General features: G+C 44.5%; 1 protein-coding gene across 2 annotated transcripts in view; it reads right to left on the bottom strand.

The window, feature by feature from the left end:
• SIK3 (SIK family kinase 3) overlaps positions 1-19,848 on the bottom strand; it is a 197,806-nt gene that overhangs the window by 40,790 nt on the left and 137,168 nt on the right. For both annotated transcript variants that reach the window (XM_080930375.1, XM_080930376.1), the window contains exons 5-6: positions 8,776-8,900; positions 8,206-8,329 (exon numbers count right to left, since the gene is read on the bottom strand). In XM_080930375.1, coding sequence (XP_080786501.1) covers positions 8,206-8,329; positions 8,776-8,900 — 249 coding nt within the window. The remainder of the gene's footprint in view (positions 1-8,205; positions 8,330-8,775; positions 8,901-19,848) is intronic.

Raw genomic sequence — 19,848 nt, 5'->3', positions numbered from 1 at the left:
AAAATAAAAAATTGGCCTGTACCAAACATGATTTACCAGAGACTCAGAGAGCCAAAGTACAGTAAATCAAGTAGTTCGTTTTGTTTTGTTTTTCCCTGTGAGATGGTCTTACTATGTAGCCCAGTCTGGCCTCCAATCTCCTATGTAACCAAAGTTGGCGTCCAACTCACTTGTGTTCCTCCTGCTTCAGCCTCCTGAGTGCTGGGATGACGGGCCTGAGCCAGCTGGCTCAGAATACCTTTGCAAACTAACCAGAAGTCACTTGATCTAGTCATCTACAAAATAATAACAAAGATTATAAAGCCAATTGGTTTCCTGAATTCATACAACGTCGGTGGTGAGCTACCTGCCACCCACAGTACAACAGGAGTCTACAGGAGAGTCTACAGCTAAGCAGTAAGTCTTTCTCAACTTTGCTTTTTTCCTTTTTTTTTTTTTTTTTTTTTTTAGGAGGTTGGGACGTTGAGACAGAGTTTCTATTATATAGCCCTGGCTGTCCTGGAACTTGCTATGTGGAGCGGGCTGGCTTTGACCTCACAGAATCTGCTTGCCTCTGTGTCCTGTGCTGAGATTAAAGGTGTGCACCACCATATGCCCAGCATTGAGATTCCTTCTGTGTTTCACTAATAACAGTCACTGAAAAGACATGTATTTCCTGCCAGGTGCTGCTAGGTCCCAGAAGATGCAGCTGTGTAAAATGTATCTGGTTGTCCTAGGCCATAGTAAACTAGGTGGTTAAAACCTACTCTAGCCCATGACAAATGCCACTTAATGGTATGTGACCTTACTTGATCTCAGGACACCCATGGGAGAACACTCATGTCTCACAAGTTGACCCACTGTGAGAAGACAACTTCATCCCACAGTTACTGTAAAAGCAGTTGTCCATCTTCAGAGACTGGTCTCCCACACAGCTGGAGACACTTTGGAATCCAACTCGGCCAGGAAAAAGATAGAGGAAAGGATCTCATGTCTCACAAGCTAATGTGGAAAACTCCCTCAGCCCTGACTGAGTCTCTGCATCTCTTTACAGATAGCAGTAAGCTCAGCTCAAGCTGGTGATGGCTGAGAACAGGCCTGGTTCCTAAGGACGACATTCAACTACACTGCTCACTATGGAAGAGAGACAGAAGCAGAAGAGGGCCACAGGAAGAGCTAATTCCAGGTCTAGTGAGTCACAACTATGCCCAGAGACAGAAAGAGGACCCAAGGCTAGACTCTCAGCATCCTTCCCTTGAACCTGAACTCCATGATATTTGAAGGATGTCTTTGCTCAGAAGACAAGAACATCTCCAGATTTCCTTTTCCTCTGTGCCTCACCCTATGGACAGTACCAGCCTCTGATGGGTCTTGGGATTCAGTTCTATGGCCAGGACAAAGCCAAGCACATGTATATTGCTGAGGACAAGAACGATCATATAGTAAGATGGCAACCGCCATTCATTTCCTCCAGTGGTTCTCATCTTCTGTGCTTCATCTTACAGAGCTTTCTTTCAGTCCCCTCAGGGACTCTCCTCTCTGGAATTATATGTAACAATATTTAGGACAATCACACTGCCACTCTCAGAGTCTTTCAGCTTTCATGATAACTCACTAAGAGCATGGTTTCAGCAGCTCAGTTATTTACCAAGAGCTATTCTCAGCAGCCTGCTCTGGGGAGGCCTGATTGAGCAAGAGCCTTGCATGGTCTGAGAGGCTGGGGTGGAAGACAGAGGATATCCAAACCCCTCACAGGAAATACTGTGGACACTGGAAAAGCAGAGGAAGTGGTTTACTGACCTGCCCTTTTTTATAACAGTGAGGTTGAGAAGAACAATACAGCATCCAGGGAATGGCTAAATTGGGATGAACTGTGTGGCTTTTTACAAGGCAACTCGTTTCTCTCCACGTCACAGCAAGCAGTAACACAGTATATAGAAACAACTGCAGAGCAGAGTTGCATAGTTTAAAGCAGACGAAATACAGGAAACAAAGCCTTAGAGAAATGTAGCTATTTCTGTGTGTTCAAGGGTGGGACAGGATCTCATGTGGCCCAGGCTAGCCTCAAACTCACTAAGCAGCTAACGACCTTCAGTTCTTCAGCTTCCCGAGTCCACCTCCCAAGTGCTGAGATTAGGCATGCAAAATGTAATTTCTTGATATTGTTTGAGTAAAGTATTTTCTGTGGAAGGGCTTTTGTAGGCCGAATTTTAACAAACCTGTACACAATTCTCTCCCTTAACACATCTTTATGTGTGTAGAACCCAGACACTATCCCATGGCCCAAGAACACAGCAGTGAACAAAACTTATCCACAGCTGCTTACCCTGACGTGGGAGGCAGGAAATAATTAAGAGCATGTGGAGCTGTGACAGGGGTTGAGACAAACACAATTATGGAAGCTGCTGGTGGTGGTGGCAGTGGTCGGGTCAAGAGAGGCCTCAGAGGGCCCACCTGAGGGAAAAGCAGAGTGTGCTTGCTGAGTCTGAGAAAGGACAAGGACCTTTCTAGGACTAAACCCAGGGCCTGAGGTCAGAACAACAGAAAACAGGACTGGGGGTGGAGTGCTGCAGGAGTCCCAGTTGTGTACACGTCTCTCTTTCCTTTTCTTGTCCTTTGTGAGACATGGTCTTAGTTCACTGTGCAGACCAGGCAGGCCGTGAACTGATACGGACACCCTGCTAGATTATAAACAGCTGTGGCGAAGATGGACGCTTTATCTGCAGATACAATAGTTCAGAGTCTGGTGTGAAAGGTATACAATGAAAAGAATTAATTTCAATACAAAATGAAAATTTAAAAGAATATATACATGGTTTATTTATTTTTTCATGTATAAGAGTGCTCTATCTGCATGTATGCCTGCATGTCAGAAGAGGGCAGCAGATCCCAGTATAGATGGCTGTGAGCCATCATTGGTTGCTGGGAATTGAACTCACGACCTCTGGAAGAGCAGACAGACAATGCTCTTAACTGCTGCGCTATCTCTCTCTCTCTCTCTCTCTCTCTCTCTTTTTTTAAAGAGGTTTATTTATTATATACACACACTCTAGTTGTCTTCAAACACACCAGAAGAGGGCATCAGATTTCATTACAGATGGTTGTGAGCCACCATGAGGTTGCTAGGATTTGAACTCAGGACCTCTAGAAGAGCAGTCAGAGCTCTTAACCACTGAACCATCTCTCCAGCCCCGCTATCTCTCTTTTTACAATTACAATATATTTTGATAAATGTCATAGTAGTAAGACAAGGTTCAGAAAGATTTTTTTAAAAAAGTATCTGGATTTGCTTTTTTTTTTTTTTTAATGTGCATGTGTAGGCCAGAGAACAGTCTTGACTATCACCCTCAGAAATACTGGCTTAGCACTCAAATAGGCTAGACTGGCTGGCCAGAAAGCCTAAGGGTTGCTCCTGCCTCCATTTCCCAAATACTGGATGACAAGCATGTGCCACTGTACTGGATACTTTTAAGTGTGTGATAAGGATTGAACTCAGGACTTGTGAGGTAAGCACATCACTGACTGCGCTCTCCCCTGCTCTGCATTCTTTCCTTGGAACTTACCTAACTTCTTCTTAGGTCCACACTACAAGAGTGAATGGAATGGAGGGATAAAGGAAGTATTTGGGGCAGAGAGAACTGCTCCAGAAAAGATGGCATTAAGGTAGCAGAAGATATTCAGGATGACAGGCTGTAGCTTGGAGTTAGGGTCTAACAAGGGCAGGGCCAGTCTCAGAGGAGCTCTATGGCCATTGCTTTCCCATCACCGCTTAGATAACTCATGAAGCTGCAATCAGCTTTAAGATTAAGATACGCTGGGGTGTGAGGCCCATAGTAAAAGTAGCTTTGCTCTTTAAAAATTGCTGGAGGTTGTCTGGGGACGTTGGCTAACTAGGAGCCCCAGGTCTGACTGCCAGTACTGGAGCAAGGAAACTCTTGGGGTGTGGCTGGTGACACGTCTGTGACTCTAGCACTCAGGGGATGGGTCTTGAGTCTAAAATCAGCCTGGGTTATAGAATGAGACTCTGTCTCAAAACAATATATTTTGATTTTTAAAAAACATATATGGGTATGTGTGTGTATTCTAGCTTATAGTATAAAGTATATTTTTATCATGGTGGTAATACAAATTTTTGAAGTTCAGTGCTTTAGACATATTAGGAGTAAACTTTAGGGCAATGGTAAACTACTGAAACATTTTTAGATTAGGAAATGATATGATCTTGCGTGTGTGCACATGTGAGGCTTGTATGCTTGGTCTAGGTGTTATTATTCCTGTCTGCAAAGGCTTCTCACGAAGGAACATGGAGAAGACAAGGATGAAACTCAGCATCCACAGACTTAACTACGTCTAAATTAGGCAAGGGAAGGTGACAGTGTTTTATAAAAGTGGCCACAGGAAGAGCGGGCTGACTGCACAGCCCTCACTAACCAATGGGCTCTGCTGGTGCTAAGAGAAAAACCAATCAAGATTTGTTTCTGTCAAGCCTCGGAAGGGGACACAGGGGACAGCAAATGTGTGGATAGGAAGTGAAGTTCATTTTGGAAAATGTTTCAGTGGTGTGACTTCAAGTTGTGAGAGGAAGACACTGAAGAATAGGTTGTAGTTCAGGGGTAGAGTGCCTGACTAACATACTCAAGGCAATGGGTTTCAGTCTTAGGGCTACAAAACAGTGAAAAAATTTTTAAAAAGATGCTAAATAGCATATGTATGGATATATATCCCTAGACTTCAGGAGAGAATTTGGAAACAGTTATTGGCATCTGTTCCCAGAAGGGCTTGGTGAAGCCCTAGCAGTAAATAAGATGGCTCAGAAAGCTCAAGGGGACAAGAGGAGATGTAAAGGATTGAGAACAAGAAATCTGGCAGAGATGACAAAGACAGTACATTCAGGGGACAGAAGGAATGGAACAATAGGGTTTAGAAGACAGTGAAAAAAAATCTTACAAATAAGTAATTGCAGATCCTTGGAAGACTGAGGCAGGACTGCGTAAACCCAAGAGTCCAATGGCAGCTTAGAAAACAGTGAGACTTTGTTGGGGATTATAAATGAAGACCCAATGAGATACCCCGACAAGGACGTCCAGGGCATAGTGAAAAGATGCTCAGAGTTACAGACTTCAGATCTACAAATTAAAGGACCCACCACACACCTGTGAGAGGGGACCACGCCCCACAGACTAATTGGGTGGCAGTTAAGATTTCTCACAACAACACAACACAGCTCTAGGGAAGGCCGTTTGGCAGCCCACTACACATCTACACAAGCTCTTACCATATGGCCTCACAGTCATCCTCCATGGTGTCTACTCAAGTGAGCTGAAAATGTGTGTCCATACAAAATCTGCACAAGGATGTCACAGCAACCCTAGCCACAAACTGTCAAAACTGGAAAGCAACCATGACACTCGTCAGTGGGCATAGGATAAACTGTGGTGCATCCAGGCAAGGGAAGATTCCAACTGCAGGGGAATGAGCTATCGATACACAACAGACATCATTCCTAAGGGGAAGGCCAACACAAAATGCCACATCACATTCTAGAAAAGTAAACACGTATGGAGACAGTGATCACCAGTGGGGAGAGGAAGAGAAGGAGGAACAGAAGCACACAGGACCATCCCAGAGGTAGGCCTACTCTGTCTGAAATGATCATGGTGGATGAGCCTTTATACACTTGTCAGATCCCAGTGAATTCACAGACCCACGGTGAATCCTCTTATAAACAACAGGCCCTGAGTGATGGTGTGTGTCCGTGCTGGAAGTAGGGACGCTGTGGGGAGTGAGGCAGGGGGCATATGAATATCTTTTGTCCCTTTAATTCTGCTATGAACCTAAAACTGTCCTATGTTTTTCCCTAGAAGGGAACGTTAAAATGCAGCCATCACGACAATTGGAAATGCAGCTGCTGGCATGAGCAGGGCTGGAGCCACACAGTGCACGCTTCTCTGCCTCCAGCACTGGATAGTCAGGGCTGCCCCTTTCCTGTGCCTTGCACTCCAGTATGTTGGGTGCACATATCTGCTTCCTGCGGCACTAACACCTCACCAGGAAGCTCCACTTCTCTAAATCCAGCCTTCAGTTCTCAGTCCTCTACCTTAGCTTCCTGGGGTAGCTTCCCTTGTCTCCAAGACCAGCAGACTCTGGATTTCCTCCATAACCATTCTCCTGACCCTCTTCACCTCCCTCATCTCTAACCATCTTGAGATACATAGAGAGCAAGCCCACCTGGTAGCAATAGAGTCTATTCTGATGGCACTCAAATAGGCATCCTAAGCTAGAACTCATTCCCCTTCAACCGCTGACCAGAACCTTCATGTAGATGGCCAATGGGCACCTCAAACTTGACATTTCTAAAAACATCTCTCCAAAATGTTGATGATTTACTCTCAGTAGCAAATCCATCCCTTCTGTCGCTCAGGTAAAAACCTTGGGGTTACCTGTACCTATTCTTTCTTTACATTAAATCCAATATCAAACGCTGTTGGAGACAGACTGCCTTGGTTCAAATTCTAGTTCAGTCACTAATAAGCTGTTCTACATGGGGACATTGCTTACCCTCTCCTGACTGTGGTATCACCTGCAAAGTGGGGGTAACAAACTAATGTAGCTCATAATACTGAAGGGAGCTAATGTCTGTTAAGTGCCCAACATGACAACCTTGCAGTGTGCAGCAGCATCCCGTTCCCAAGTCACTCTACTTCTCAGTCTGGGAACCGCCACCCACAGCAAGCACCCATGCTCCTTCGCTACAAGCACCTTTACTGAGCTTGCACTGCAGTATGCAGCACTGCCCTGCACCGCATAGCACTTCATTACACTGAGTTGTACCACACGGCACCGCACCACACAGCACTGCACCGCACCACACAGCACCACACCACACAGCACTGCACCGCACCACACAGCACCGCACCACACAGCACTGCACCACACCACACAGTACTGCACCGCACCACACTGCACCGCACCACACAGCACTGCCCTGCACCGCATAGCACTTCATTACACTGAGTTGTACCACACGGCACCGCACCACACAGCACTGCACCGCACCACACAGTACTGCTCTACACTCTCTTTTTAACAAGCAGTGTAGCAACTACAGTGATTGTCTTTAAAAGAAAAATTTCATAATCAAAATTTAGAAAAAAATGCCCACAGATCTAATTTTATTCTCTGCTGTCAAGAGTCTCTAATTCTTCCCCTTCCACTAGAGTAAAAGCAGAGAGTCTACATCCCCAACTCCTTTCAGGCACAATTGCTCCCTCCCTGGGGCCTTTGGGCTAAGATCCTTCTGCATCCTTCCTTTCCAGTTATCCCTGAAATGTCACGTTTCCAAACTGTGCCTCTTTGAATGATCTCCCACCCACCATCCTAAAGGTCTTTCCTTCCCTTTTCCAGAGCATTATCATTACCTGACACATGACCTCCCAAGCCATCACTTCTGAGATGACTCAGTTAAATGGAACCCACATTCCACCTACTTAGTCTAAAGGTGGGCATGCTCTCCTTAAGAGGAAGGTAGCTAGACACAAGGTACTGCTGTCTATGGTGATTCAGACCTGGCCTCTTGCATAGAACTGGTGACAAAGAAATCCCAAACCAACCAATTAAACACACTCCAAACTGAAGCTAAACCCAGAGGCTCTGAGTTGTCTGCTAACTATAAGATCTGGGTTTCTGGTATCTGTTTTCAGTGTTAACATTTCCAAAAAAGCTATTATCCAATTAGCTACTCACTTAAAACATTTCCTGACAAGTTTGACTCTGAAGGCAGACTAGAGAACTAGGAAATGAGACCACAATCTAGACCAAGATGGAAAGCCTGTTTTGTCCAGCACCAACAGTGGACCTCCCACACTCCAGAGAGAGGAGAGGACAGTGAGACATGTGTTAATCCCACTGCAGCAGCATGATGGCACACGTGACTCACATCAGTTAGTCTAATCTGTATCGTCAGGGCCATGCAAAACCCTCAGCCATCTTGGACTGAGGAAACATTAGCTCAGACAAATTGGTACAGAGCAGAGCCCAGATACCTGAGCCAAAACAGGTTGCTCATTTTGCTCCTAAGGAACCTTGCCTCGTGGAAAAGCTGGGGCAAGCTGTAGTTTAGAAAGCAGTCAGATGGCCATGACCCAGCATCACTATACTTGTGAAATTACTTCACAAGCCTGCCTCTTTATGAACCCAGTCATGGCTTTGTGCTGGCGCAACCCTTACCTGTGGACATAAAGAACGGGATGCGGAACTTGCCACTCAGCACGCGGGCCCGCAGATTCTGCAGTGTGCTCCCATCAAATGGCAGGGCGCCACACACAAGCACATACAGGACAACTCCAAGACTCTGCAGCCCAAACACAGAGTATGGACAGTTATTACATCAGAGGAAACAAAAGAGACCATTAGTGTATGTGAAGAGGATGGAATCAACTTGTCTCTCTTTATAATATGTCGACTATGATATGTAATATGTCAATATGTCAAGGTCAGTTGTCTTCAAAGCAGTTAACATTCTTTGCTTCCAAACATGAATTTAGGGTGAGATCCCAAACATTTCTCAGCCCGAGCCTCTCAAGAAAGAGTAATCCCTGTTGTTGGTGTCACAGGCTTCTGCGGCGGCTGCAAAGGCAGGAGTAGAAATCCGTGGCTCACGTGAGTTGGGTGCTGGAGGAGACTGGGGCTGCAAGAGCATATGAACATGCTCTGCGCTCTGGCGTGGCACAGTGTGGCCGCTGGCAGGACAGCTGTCATCTGCAGAGGGGACGGGTGGTCAGAAGGGGACGTACTCACCCAAATGTCCACTTTGGGCCCATCATATTCCTTGCCTTCGAAGAGCTCTGGTGCAGCATAGGGGGGGCTGCCACACCATGTCTTCAGCAGCTGCCCCGGAGTGAAGAGGTTGCTGAAGCCAAAGTCTAGAAAGGCAAGCAAACCACACTCATGTCAGGGTCCCAGACCACACACTGGTCTCTGGTTAGTGGAGCACAGGGCGGTGTCATCAGACTGAAACAGCAAACTAGGAAGTAGATATCAAGCCCCCTGAGCTATCTGAGACTAGGTCAAGTGCAACACCTGTCCTGCACGTATGCGCCTGGGAAAGGAAAGGCAGGGATAGAGGAAAGGTGAAGGGAGGGGAGACCCATTCTGGAAAACTTTTTAATTGATAGACTCTATCCCAAACTACACCCGCAGCCTCCCTGGCTGGCCTTGAATTCATGGCACTCTACCTGCCTTGTCCTCTGTACTGTGATTACATTCCCTGTTGCAATCTGAAGGCTAGATACCTACCTACCCCGAGCCTCTTTCCCTTCTCCAACTCCTTTGCCCTTCAGTTGGCAGCTATGTCTCCTTTGGACCTCTGCATTTCTCTTTCTAACTGCTTGAAAGTTTTCCACCAAGGACCTGCTGGTTAAGACCGCTTTTCTGTGCTCTGTTGCTAAAGACACTGGCTTTGTTCTCACATTGTTTCCATCTGTCAACTTAAAAATAAAAGATCATGTGTGAGGAAATGCAGCTGTTGCAGAATATTTGATAACAATGTGGACCCAGAGATTGGGTTATTTACTGAAAAATCCTGTTTCTAGTTCTGGTGTGGCTCAGTCTTAGCACACATCGTTAATCCCTCTGGATGAAATTCAGACACATCCTTAGTATACACCCTTAATCTCAAACGATGAAGGTAAAGTTTGTAGAAGGAAGTGCCCATGTTGACAGTGATGTCTAACTGAGTGGCAGACAATGTGCTGAATCAGAGAAAGATTTGACAGAATAGGATACGCTCAACTCTCAGAAAAAAAAGAGAGGAAAGGGAAGTCAAAGTATGAGGCTATGCAGAACCATTCAGGAGAGGCAGGGGGGAGAGGTGTCAGATTGAATCAGTCAACTTGGAGAGGGGCTGGAGCCTGAACACCTGAGTTGAATCGGCCAGCCAGAGCTCAGGAAGAACTAGAAAGGGTGAGCTTGTTAGCAGCAAGTCTCAGAGGCTGAAAACATTCTAGGCCTATTATTAGATTGTACTGAGACTAGAGCTTCCATGACTAGATTAGCAGACAGAGGCAATAAGCCTCCAAGACAACATTTTTTTTATTCAGGGGAATAAAAAAAATCCTTTCTTGGAGCTGGAGTTACAGGCGTTTTGAGAGCAGTCTCAAATAGGTGCAGGGATTTGAACTCTAGTCCTCACAATGAAGCAGCAAGTATTCTGAACTGATAAGCCGTCTTTCCAGACCCTATTCTTGCCTAGCATCTGACCGTTTTTACTTTATAAGCTATTCATTTAGAGCTTGGTGACTACCACACAAAATCAGATCCTGCTATCTCCTTGATTTAAAAAAAAGGGGGGGGGGCTCCTCTCTATTTTAGCACTGTCATTATGATCTATCACAGCCAGCCCCACCCTACTCAGCTCTCCTACTTACTCCTGGTTAATCTTCAGTACTAGAAGGCTTACATCCTGTGTTTATGTGCCTTTCTTTATATAGTTCCTGTCTGTGCCCGGCCTGTTCCTGACTCTTCCACCTTTAAAATGTCATCCGTTCTCAAGGCGCAGTCAAACATTACTTCCTGTATGAAACTTTAACTGATTTCCAGCAGAAAATAATGTATCAGTGGCTTCCTCGGGTTGTCAGACCTTTTGTTTATTCTCCAACACTCTGCTCTATACTGTACTTAGCTGTGTGATGTGTTCAAGCTCCTACTGACTGCTGAGTAGGGGGAGAGAGGCTCCTTTGTTCTTGTCTCTGCACAGGGTCTTTGATGTACAATAGGAAGGCTCACAAAAGTGAAGCAGTAAAATTACTGTGTCAGTCAGCTCCTGAACACTGCCTGCTGCCTTCTCACACTGCTGAGCCAACGGGTCACCTACCAGAAACTATCTCCAATCCATCTCACCCAAGCTGCTTAAGATAACTTATCCATCACAAGGGGTTTAGTTCAGGGCCTGATTCAACTGAAACAGTGTCATTTGTCAATAGAAATAAACACCTCGTTGTGAAATCCCTTCGACCACTGTAGTGGTTTGAATAAAAATGGCCAGCATAGGCCCATAGGGAGCGATGTTATTAAGAAGTGTGACCTCATTGGTGTGGGTGTGGCTTTGCTGGAGGAAGTGCATCACTATGGGGTGGAGCTTTGAGGTCTCAGAAATTAAAGTCACTGTAACTTCCTGCTGCCTGTAGATCCAGATGTAAAACTCTCAGCTCTTTCTCCAGCACCATGTCTACCTGTGCTCTGCCATACTTCCTGCCATGAGGTTAATGAACTAAACCTCTGAAGCCAGCAAACTAGATGTTTTCCTTTATAAGAGTTGCTGTGGTCATGCTATCTCTTTACAGCAACTGAACACTGACTAAGATAATCCCCCACCTTCTCTGTACTCCCCTGTGACTCTGGTCTTTACCTTTAGTGTGTGTGTGTGTGTGTGTGTGTGTGTGTGTGTGTGTGTATGTGTGTGTGTGTGTAATTGTTCAAGCTTTAGGACTCTACCTCCTTTACAGAAATCTATTCTTTCTCTTCAGTTTCTTTAGAACTACTTATTAGAGTTGCTGAACGAGATTTGTACAGTGACAACAGCAGCTGACATTCCATCATGGATGGAGAAAATCTCACAAGGCTCCACCTCTAGATGAAGAACTGCATGCATTTAAAGGATGCCAAGAGAGGGAAAAGCAGCCTTCTCTTCTACAGAGATGAGGCTGCAAGGATTATCCAATTCCAGATGGTCAACATGAAAGGGGCTGAAAAGATGAGAGGGTGGGAGAGCAATGATATAATATAGCACTTGTGTTTCAAAAAGAAGTTTTTAAAAAGCTACTATTCTTTCCTGACTCTTTCATGACACTTAGCATGTCTTTAAGCACAGTGAGTTGTAAGAAATAGTACTTATGGCCTGGCATGGTAACACACGCCTTTAATCCCAGCATTCTGGAGGCAGAGGCAGATAGGTTATCTGTGAATCTGAGGTCAGCTTGGTTTCCATTATGGGTTCCAGGCCATCTAGGGCTTCATAGTCAGATCATGTCTCAAAAACCAACAGCAAATGCACTTCAGAATGAAACCACATTTAAGGCCATACCAACTGACTGGTTTGTTGGAGAGAGTCTCCCTTTGGTCACACAGGTAGCCTAAGATGACCTAGATCTTGTAATGTTGTTCAGGCTGGTTTCTAACTCAGGATCTCCTGCCTTCTAAATGCTAGGACTAGAAGAATATACCATAAATCTTTTTAATGTCCAATTATACCTCACAGTCTGCACACAGTGAGCATTGTGCAAACTCTTCTTAAGTGAGTAGGATAAGTTGCTAAGAATCAAAACAAACCCCAGACTTGATGGCATGAGCCTGTAACCCCAGCTAAGGCAGGAGGATTGAACGTTTGAGGTCAGCCTGGGCCGCTAAGTGAGGAGGCCCTGTTTCAGAACAAAAACAAAGCTGGGCAGTAGAGTGTCTGCTGGCCTCACAGACAGGACTCAGCAATGGGGCACCTTTGGTAATGCTTTGAAAGATTATTTAAATGCAGTTTAAGTACCAAGCCTAGCTACAAAGTAAGGTTTCCTTAGCACTGCTCAGCCTTCTCCCTTGCCAGTGGCCCTTTACCTTACATCCTCCTCCATCATTGCCATGCATATGGTAAGCTGGGCGTATGGCTAGTTCAATGTGCATTTAACTTTAGCATGAGTTGTTTTTGAACATTTCAATTGCCCATGCAAGAGAAACCTCAAATTATTAACACACGGGAACATTGGAACTCATTTTGAAAACTCAGCTCCCTCTAACAAATACTTGAGGGGTTGAAAAAAAAAAAAAAATGGGCTGGAGGAAATATGCGCTCTGGTTTCTCTGAGCTTTTACCGGTGTGGGCGGCTTCTACACACTTCAAGCGGAGGGCTATTTTTCAGAACGGTTGGCAGTTTAGTGAAATAGCTGGGGACATTGGGAAATGTGGTTGAAGCAGGGGTGGGAAGAAGTGGGTGAGTAGCTTTTACTGTTTATAGGACAGACAACTGAAATAAACTAAATATCAACCAACATGGGAGAGAAAGCTCTAACAAAAAATAAAGCAAAGACTAAAACAAGAACGGATTCTCACTGGTTTGGGTCAAAAATACCAGCAAGATTTACAACAACAGCAACAACCTAAAAAGTTATTATTTCTCTTCAGTAGGCTCCTCAAGCACAGCAACTCAGAAGCAGCTGCTTCCAGTGCTACTCATTGTCTACTCCTGCACACTAACTCCTCCCACCCAGGACTCCACTGCACACTAACTCCTCCCATCCAGGACTCCACTGCACACTAACTCCTCCCACCCAGGACTCCACTGCACACTAACTCCTCCCACCCAGGACTCCACTGCACACTAACTCCTCCCATCCAGGACTCCACTGCACACTAACTCCTCCCACCCAGGACTCCACTGCACAGTAACTCCTCCCATCCAGGACTCCACTGCACAGTAACTCCTCCCATCCAGGACTCCACTGCACAGTAACTCCTCCCATCCAGGACTCCACTGCACACTCCTAACTCCTCCCTTCCAGGACTCCACTGCACAGTAACTCCTCCCATCCAGGACTCCACTGCACACTCCTAACTCCTCCCATCCAGGACTCCACTGCACACTCCTAACTCCTCCCATCCAGGACTCCACGTGAATGCCTCCATCTCTTCACCCACACATTCAACATCAGTGTCTGGAAAACTTGCAGGAGATACAGCAGTATGATAATCCCTGCAGATGAACCAAAAGCACAGGGACATGATCCCAGGGATGACTCAAAAAGGAAGTAGGGGGTTAGTGAGATGACTCAGCATGAAGCCTGCTTCCTGTGCAAACCTGAGTTCAAATCTTAGGACTGCGTGTAGCCATCCCACACCAGCTGGGGAGGAGATCTAAGGCTTGCTAGTTGCCAGCCCAGCAGCAGGGGCAGTGAGTGAGGAACCTCTTAAGAGAATAAGATGAAGAGGATAGAGCAGGACATCTGATGGCCTCCTTGTGCAGGAACAAATGTGTGCATGTGGACACTGTATATTCACCACGTACACCCATACACAGGAAGCCTAAAACAAATGAAAGACCTGGGAGAAAAGTGGACTGGAAACTATGAATGGGGTGGAGGGGACATGATCAAGAGCAGAGCACTCAGAACTAGCTGGCCAAGTGAGCCTGAGGTCAGGCTTGTGTCACCCTCAGGATGCACGGCTGCATCAGGTAAGGTGAGCTGAGCTCTAAATGTTGGGTGCCGTGGGCCTCTGCTTCCCTCACCTCCACGCTCCACCTCGAGAAGTTCTATTAGACAAGAAAAAAGGACTCTGGTGATAAAGAGCCACATCGTGGCTCTTGGTACACTCTCAGCACAGATCCACTCACAAACTGCTTTTATTTTCAACAGCCTTATCAAGGAACATAACAAGCATATTTTATAATTTCATCTAATTAAGGCGCATTGACAGTGGAGCGGAGTAACCAACAGCGATTTCAGATTATTTTATCTCAGGAAGAAGCCCTGTACCACCAACCAATAGTCACTCCCATTGCCCCAGCCCCAGGCATCCACTCACCTACTTTCTATCACTGTGGACTTGGCTATTCTGAACATTTCACATGGTGGGACGAGAATTTATCATCTTTTATGACTTGGCCTCTCACTACAGTAATGTTTTTAATGTCCACCCATACTGCTGCATCTGTCAGGATGTCATCAGTTGCTGTCACTAATAGTCCATGACACAGATACGCCACACTTGGTTTATTCTGTCTTGTACCAATCTTCCTCTGATGGGCAGTCAGGCTGCCCCCACTTCCTACCCACGAGTGATCCTGCTATGAATTACTCTACTCATATGATTTTTGTATCAAAGTTTTCATTTTTCTTGGACACACACACACACACACCTGCACACACACTCATGGACTGGAATTGGTGGGTCATATGGAAAGTGTGTTAACATTAAAAAAAAAAGCTAAACTCTTACCATATTACTGCCTGGTGCTGTTATTAAATTTATCAATATTCTGTCCTAAAGGTATGAAGAAGCGGCTCACTATAGTTTTAATTTGCATTTCCACACAGCTACTGATGATGACAGTGCTTTGTGTTTTAAACAGACTTGCTTGCTGGCTTGGCTGGCCCTCAATGTAATCCTCTAGCCTCCGTAGTGAAGGACATGGATTACCACAACTGGTAGGAGACGTGTGTACAGAACAGAAAAGCACTGTTTACTCTTAAAGAGTGAGTGGGAAAACTGATTACAGTGGAATCCTATCAGGGGCTGCAGAGATGCTCAGCCGTTAAAAACGCTTGCTGCTCCTCCAGAGGGGCTGGGTTAGTTTCCCAGTGCCCACATGGCTTCTCATGACTGTCCATAACTCCAGTTCCAGAAGATACAATGCCCTCTTCTGGCTTCGTGGGTACTGCGTACTTGTACACATATATGTGGTCAGGCACATAAAATGAAGCAAATATATATTTTTAAAATTGTATTAAAATCCATTCACTAAAAAAACAAGTTAATGAGAACGCACAGGGTAAGGGAAGAGATCTGTGTCACACAGCAGAGGGACTTGTAAACAGATAAACATATAGAGGCATTTCAAACCTCTGAGTCAAGCAAGGCAGACATCCCAGCAGGAAGCTGGGCAAAAGGCTTGAAAACCCAACTGACATGGGAAAAAAAGCCAAGAGGCACAAAAGCTTGGTAATTAAAGAGAAAAATGCCATAATGAGCCAACACAAGCCCAGTGGCCCAATGTGGTGGTGCAATTCTTTATGGAGGAAAATGGATCTCTGTGAATTTAAGGTCTGCTTGGTCTACAGAGTGAAGGTACACAGTGAGGCCCACCACCACCTCCAAGGTCAGCTTACCCACCTTCACTCTGACAGAAACCAAGAATTATGGTAACACTAAGTGCGGAAGAGAAGAAACCATCTGCACTTGGCATACTCAGGTAGAAAGTGCAAGAGGCACACCATGAGCCCACACACTTGCTCCTGAATGTGTGGCCTTGTGTGTTTGAGAAAGCACACTGACATCTGCTAGGACATCCAGCATGCTTGGGTATGTTTACTAAAGCTGCTAGAGCCCTAAACTCAAACCGTCTGCATCATTACCAACAGAAAAATAACTGTTGCCTAGTGACGTCACGGAGCATTGTATGAAGATTAACACGAACACACGAGAACAGTAAGTATGGTAAACTTCACAAATACTGTGCTGCATGAAACAAGCACAACCAATATGCTTCCCTCATTCTACTCATGTACAACCAAAACCAAGCAAAACCAGCAAGGCATGGTGGCACACATGTCTAATCCCAGCAACCAAAAACCTGAGGCCAACTGAGCTGCAGGGCAAGTTCGAAGTCAGCCTGAACTACAACGTAAGACACTGTCTCACAATAAATGCTAACAAAGAACAAAACTTTTATTTACCTTTTTTTTTTTTTTTTAACATTTATGTTCTTTCTTTCAGCATGTCTAGCTTAAGGTATCACATTATATGGACAGACAGAAGAAAGAGAGAAAACTCAGGATAGAATTTTTTGTTTTTGTTTTTTAAAAAAACAAAAACAAAATTAGATAACTAAAAGAGGATAAAATTCTGGCAGAACTTTCAGATAATTTTAGCTAAAACATCTTAACATTTTTCTGACTATACTTTTTAAGGCATGCATGATATCTCTGGAGTCAGCAGAAAGCACAGTGTAGCCACTTCTGCAAAAGCACAGGTTCTGTGCTAGAAAAGGTCCCTGTTTCCCCAGACCAATGCCACCTGGAAGACCTGGAGTGCCAGGATATGGCTCTGTGTGGCTGGGTTCACTGGACAGTGAGCTTAACTTATCTCCTCTGTTAAGGTTGAAAGGCATACATGGCCCAGGATGGAGAATGCCATAGACCAGACGCTGGTAAAATGTGAAGAGACAGAAGGTGGGTACCACAATGAAACCATACCAGCCACATACAAACAGAAGCAGAGAAAAGACTCAGGGATAAGCTCACAAGGTCAAGTAAACACTTGTAGTCGTACAGCATCCTAAAAATGAAGCCCAAGAGAGTGGGTGGTGTGCAGTGCTGGCTGAAGCCAAAGCCATGACGAAGGCTTTGGATATGGAAGAGGCCCATATCCATGCAGTAGTTTAGGGTGGATCAAATAAATCTCGCTACCTTTACTTGTACAATGCTTTGCATGCAATATGACACACAGTGATTTCATGGAGCATCCTGAGCAAGATACTTGATGTGACAAAGGGAAAAGCATAACTGAAGACACGCTGATCGTATACAGAAACCAAGCCCTGGGAAGAAATGATATCAGAATGACCAGTGTCTTAGAGGGAAGATTACATCTGCAGTGTTTAAAAATCTTTCATTTAAACTTCCAAGGGTAAGCACACATGAATCGACAACTAGCTATGTTTTTTTTCAATATACAGAGTTAAAAATACCACTTTTTTGGTGGGATATTGAGACCAGGTTGGCCAATTTTCAATTCTTCTGCCTCAGCCTCCCAAATGTTGAGATTACATGTGAGCACTGCATGTCCATCTTAAAGCATCATCTTGAATAATAAACAGAGACAGCCAGCTGTCCTTTTCAGAGGACTGGTACTAGAGCCAATTAAAAGATTTATGGCCTACAGACTCCACCAAAGGTGATGCTAAAGATTCACCTAAGAAATCAAAGTCATAACAGAAAAACCCACTAAGGGCGAGTGAGATGGCTCACTCTATAAATGCTTGCTATGCAAGCAAGGGAACCTGAGTCTGATTCCCCAAAACTGAATGCAATGACATATGTTTCTAAATCTAGTGATGGGGAGAAGGAGGCAGTTGTCGAGGCGTGCTGGCCAGGGATTCCTGATTAACAGGGAGTAACAGATCCCAGGAAGAGAACCTGTTTTCATAGGTGGCCAGTAGGATAACCACTTAAACAATACCTAATGAAATCCTTTGGCTTGCATATATATATACAAATACATGTCCACCTGTACATACATGAACATGCATACATGCCTGTGGGCACACACAAAGGAAATTGGTTACACTGGATACTCACTCAATACAGCAGAAGCCATATGGGTGGAACAGTTCTCTTTATGTGGCCTATAGTCATTTATTTCTTCACTCCTAAACAATTCAACATAATTTGCTAAGTCTCTTTTCCAACCCCAACACCCTGGTTAGTTAACATTTGTCCCAGGGCTCAAAAGGCAATTCACATCCTTTTCTTTTAACACAAAGCAGAAGAATAATTTGAACCCTATGTTCATTGTCTAGGATGGTTTAAATACCAGAGGTTGCTATTGATTTTGAGTCTTGAAACTCTGTTCTAGGCAAGATGAGGTGCCTAAGGCTATATAAGGTAGTGATACTGTATCCTAAAAATAAGCATATCATTAGCTGGGTATGTGAAATGCAGTGGGAAAAGGGGGGGGGGGTAGGGCTGGTGGCATTAATTTAAAAATCGGGACAATTCCAAGAGCAAATTTTCTTGTTCGGTCCACCACTTCAGAGCAATAACAAGGACGTCTTTCCTGGTTGACCAAGAAACAATCCAAAGCAGATGTGAACAGATGGAGCCAAGCCTTCAGCTAGTGCCAGTGTTCTCATACTCCCAAAGCAATGCAAGTGACAAGCAAGCCTTCTGGAGACCTAGACTTCCCTTCCTGCTAGTGTACACACACACACACACACACACACACACACACACACACACACACACACACACACATGGTAAGATTTAAGGTCTACAGACTCACCAATAATGATAAATGTCATAAAGATTTACTAAAGAATCATAGTCAAAACAATATATAATACACACATAAACATATATATATATATATATATATATATATATATATATATATATATATATGTATATATAGATGCTTGGGAGAAGGGCAGAAGGACAAGTAAACTGCAAACATATCCATATTTCCAAGTGTCCATTCTCACTAGGAAGCACTGTGACAAGACTCTTTACTCTGTCAAATCTGAAACCTTCTGAGGTCAACTCTTATAACCAGGGGCAAACACCCCAAAGTGAATTAGCTCTGGCCCTTGTCTAATTCCTCATGGACGTACAGGGAAAGGGGGACATGCATGTTAGAGATGACTCAAAAGTAATAAAGACCAAAATGAGTGGGGAAATGATATAAATAAGAACTGGGTGTTACACAGGCTGCTAACATGACTCACAGCACAGAAAGAGAACTAACTCTGTGAGTCATCTACAACACTACTAAGGTTTGATCATTATTACTTTTTAAATGAATAAAACAACAGAAGACAGTGTGGATCTCAGGATCACACTGACAAAGGGTGAATTTAAAAGCCAGACACAGGAATCAATATGAGTTCACGCTGAAGAAGAGTCTGGGGAATCCTCAGTATTTACCATATGCACCAAACCCTGGCTAAACTTACTAACTAGAAGCTAATAAAGAAGTAATGAGAGCCTCATAATCTGAAACACACACTCAGGGAAAATCCGTTTATGGCAAAGTGGCATTTATGATACAGAACTTACGGGGTTTCCCCAACATACATTAGCAGTTGGGATCACCAAATTAGTTACTTGAGAATAAACCAATCCTCTCAACACCACCACAGATAATACCACCCAACTCTTATCATAAGAAAGCAAAATTGAAAAGCCCCAACAGGAGTCTCCATGTTTAAATGAGTTGACTTAAAAGGTACTGCCATTAGACAGTTTCTGTAAGACATGCAGACAATACCCACTGAGACTGTTAGAAATGGTAACATGCATGTCATAGTCAGCATTCTCAGTCACACTAAATTAGAGCCACAAAGGTGCACTCAGTCTGCTTCTAATACTTACAGGTGAGCATATTACTCTTAC

The sequence above is a fragment of the Micromys minutus genome (assembly GCF_963924665.1).
Source record: "Micromys minutus genome assembly, chromosome: 16".
NCBI lineage: Eukaryota > Metazoa > Chordata > Mammalia > Rodentia > Muridae > Micromys > Micromys minutus.
The sequence above is the reverse complement of the archived record's forward strand: the minus strand, read 5'-3'. Positions and strand labels throughout refer to the sequence as shown.